This window comes from Diaphorina citri, unplaced genomic scaffold, assembly GCF_000475195.1.
Source record: "Diaphorina citri unplaced genomic scaffold, Diaci psyllid genome assembly version 1.1 scaffold2523, whole genome shotgun sequence".
Lineage (NCBI taxonomy): Eukaryota > Metazoa > Arthropoda > Insecta > Hemiptera > Psyllidae > Diaphorina > Diaphorina citri.
Window position 1 is genome coordinate 25,423 of NW_007379944.1, and position 2,878 is coordinate 28,300.

Below are 2,878 nucleotides of genomic sequence, written 5' to 3' on the forward strand. Positions count from 1 at the left end.
TTTGACATCTCCACTAATATTAGGAGAGTGGTAGTTTTGGCATCTCCACTAATATTAGGAGAGTGGTAGTTTTGGCATCTTCATTAATAGGTATTATCATAATTTCTTCTATTAGTGTCACATGAAACCAACCTCAGTGCTGCAGTGGTTAGCACGGTCGACTTTGAATCTGGAGGTTGGTGGTTCCACTCCAAGGAAACTCATAAAATTTGGCCTAGAATATTAAGCGGGGAACGACATTCGTGACAAGCGTTTATGCTTAACACAATTAAAATTCCTTCCGCCTAGCTTCACAGGAGTTTTAAAAAAAAGACCAATTGACACCTTTTGGGGTTAAAATAATAATATTCATCCCAGTAAGGAGATACAGATTCTGTATAACATATGATACAGATGACGTACAACAGATGTTTCCTCCACAAGAGGAGTAACGTAAATCAGGTGGTATTCAAATTCCCCCGATTCCTAACAAATCCCGGTGATGAAATTTAACGCATCAGATAGTGTACGTAGAGTGACAACTAGGCAATTGAAATGTACCTACCCAGTTAGGTTAGTAAAACGTGGTAGTTTTGACATCTCCACTAATATTAGGAGAGAGGCAGTTTTGACATCTCCACTAATATTAGGAGAGTGGTAGTTTTGACATCTCCACTAATATTAGGAGAGAGGTAGTTTTGCCATCTCTACTAATATTAGGAGAGTGGTAGGTTTGGCATCTCCACTAATATTAGGAGAGTGGTAGGTTTGACATCTCCACTAATATTAGGTGAGTGGTAGGTTTGGCATCTCCACGAATATTAGGAGAGTGGTAGTTTTGACATCTCCACTAATATTAGGAGAGTGGTAGTTTTGACATCTCCACTAATATTAGGAGAGTGGTATTTTTGACATCTCCACTAATATTAGGAGAGTGGTAGTTTTGGCATCTCCAGTCCAAGGAAACTCATAAAATTTGGCCTAGAATATTAAGCGGGGAACGACATTCGTGACAAGCGTTTATGCTTAACACAATTAAAATTCCTTCCTCCTAGTTTCACAGGAGTTTCAAAAAAAGACCAATTGACACCTTTTGGGGTTAAAATAATAATATTCATCCCAGTAAGGGGATACAGATTCTGTATAACATATAATAGGTACAGATGATGTACAACAGATGTTTCCTCCACAAGAGGAGTAACGTAAATCAGGTGGTATTCAAATTCCCCCGATTCCTAACAAATCCCGGTGATGAATTGAACCAAAAAAAACATGTAAAAACAGCCTAATTACATAACTTGGAGGGCAGCACTGAGTTCCCCCGATTTCGAACAAATACCGGTAGTAAAATGAACAAAAGCGGCCTTATTATCTCAGGGTAGCGCCTAGGTTCGATTTCCGCTCGGGACGCACTTTATCCTAAACAGATAATGTTCGTTCTCGGAACGGCTGGCTCTCTCCTATCCTGTCTTCCTTCTCTTTTCGATCTCGGAACGATAAGACCTTAGCAGATACAGTTAACTCTAACACGGGTGGAGATCATACCTTCCAAGAGTTCCAAGCTAACAACCTAGGCCGGAGCAATCTCCTTAAATACTAAGGAATTTCAGGGAATTAACAAACGAGGAGTGCTCCTTGGATCTTATTGAAACCCATGGTCAGCTCCCATGGCGTAGTGGTCACTGCGCTCGCCTTGCACGCGGGAGACCCGGGTTCGATTCCCGGCGGGGTCAAGAAATTTGTATCATGCAAATGATTGATTCCGTGACTGGCTGTTGCGGGGCCCACTCAGCCTCGTGAGGAAAATGAGTAGCTATGACATATAAATGCGCATAGCGACCGGTGCCAGCATGGTAGGTAAACATTGGATTTTAGGATTATTGAGATATTGGGAAAAAGCTGCAGTGAGCACCCCGAAGTTGTGACATAATAACACAAAGAAACTGGATTTACATTTACATTTATTCCCCTAAAAACTAAGAAACCTCTACATCAGATCGGAAGAGCGGTTCAGCAGGCATGCCGAGACCGATATTTACATTTACATTGAAACCCATGAGAGCCGAAGCCTACATAGTCACACCAAACTGGACCAAACCCTTCTCTCTTTTTCGCTAATATTTCAGTCGCTCCACGTCAGAGTGCATTCGTCTATTAGTTAGAAAACAAAATTTCCTACTGTTTTCAACATTATTTGACATGTTTACTCAGTACCGGTCCGGAGTTAGAAGCGGTTAAATTTCAGCAAGATCCAGCGGAAAAAAGGTTCATTTCTTATGGGTTAGGTTTCAGTGTACCTACCTAATGGAAAAGCACCCCACTCACCTGGTTCTCCGAATTGAGCAGCTTCAACTGATCATTGATGAGGGAGTACTTGGCGCTCTCCAGTGACGAGGCAGAAAATATAGGGGCAAAACAAGAGAGAGAGAGAGAAAGATAAATAATGAGAGAGATCAGAAAGAGGGAGAGAGAGAAAGAGAAATAAATGAAAGTACATTGAGAGAGTGAGAGATAGAAAGAAAGAAAAGGGAAAGAGAGAGAGAGACAGTAAAAGAAGAAGGAAAGTACATTATTTATTGAAAGAGAGTTATGAAAAAGAAAGAAGAAGCAAAAAATGGAGCGATTGAGATGAAAGAAAGAATTGAGAAAGAGAGAGAGAGAGAGAGAGAGACAGAGAGAGAGAGGAAGGGAGAGAGGAAAGTATGTCTAAAGTTTAAGGGAAAATATTAGAGATAAGAGATTTGATAGAAGACCGAATGATAGAAGGAGCTGAATCAGCTAACGTCTTATCTTCCCGAAATCGAAGAAGAATTGCAGCCGTTCCGAGAACAAATGTGTTTAGGATACAATCCGCCCTGGACGGGAATCGATACCACGACTTAGCGCTTAAAGGCACCTT

At 41.1% G+C, this 2,878-nt stretch overlaps 1 protein-coding gene across 1 annotated transcript in view; it reads right to left on the reverse strand.

Moving 5' to 3' along the window:
* LOC103519078 (ELKS/Rab6-interacting/CAST family member 1-like) overlaps positions 1 to 2,359 on the reverse strand; it is a gene marked incomplete at its 5' end in the record, with an annotated part of 20,568 nt that extends 18,209 nt beyond the window's left edge. The window contains one exon of the mRNA XM_026830688.1: positions 2,305 to 2,359. Within this exon, the coding sequence (XP_026686489.1) occupies positions 2,305 to 2,359 (55 nt within the window). The remainder of the gene's footprint in view (positions 1 to 2,304) is intronic.
* Positions 2,360 to 2,878: the final 519 nt, after the last annotated feature.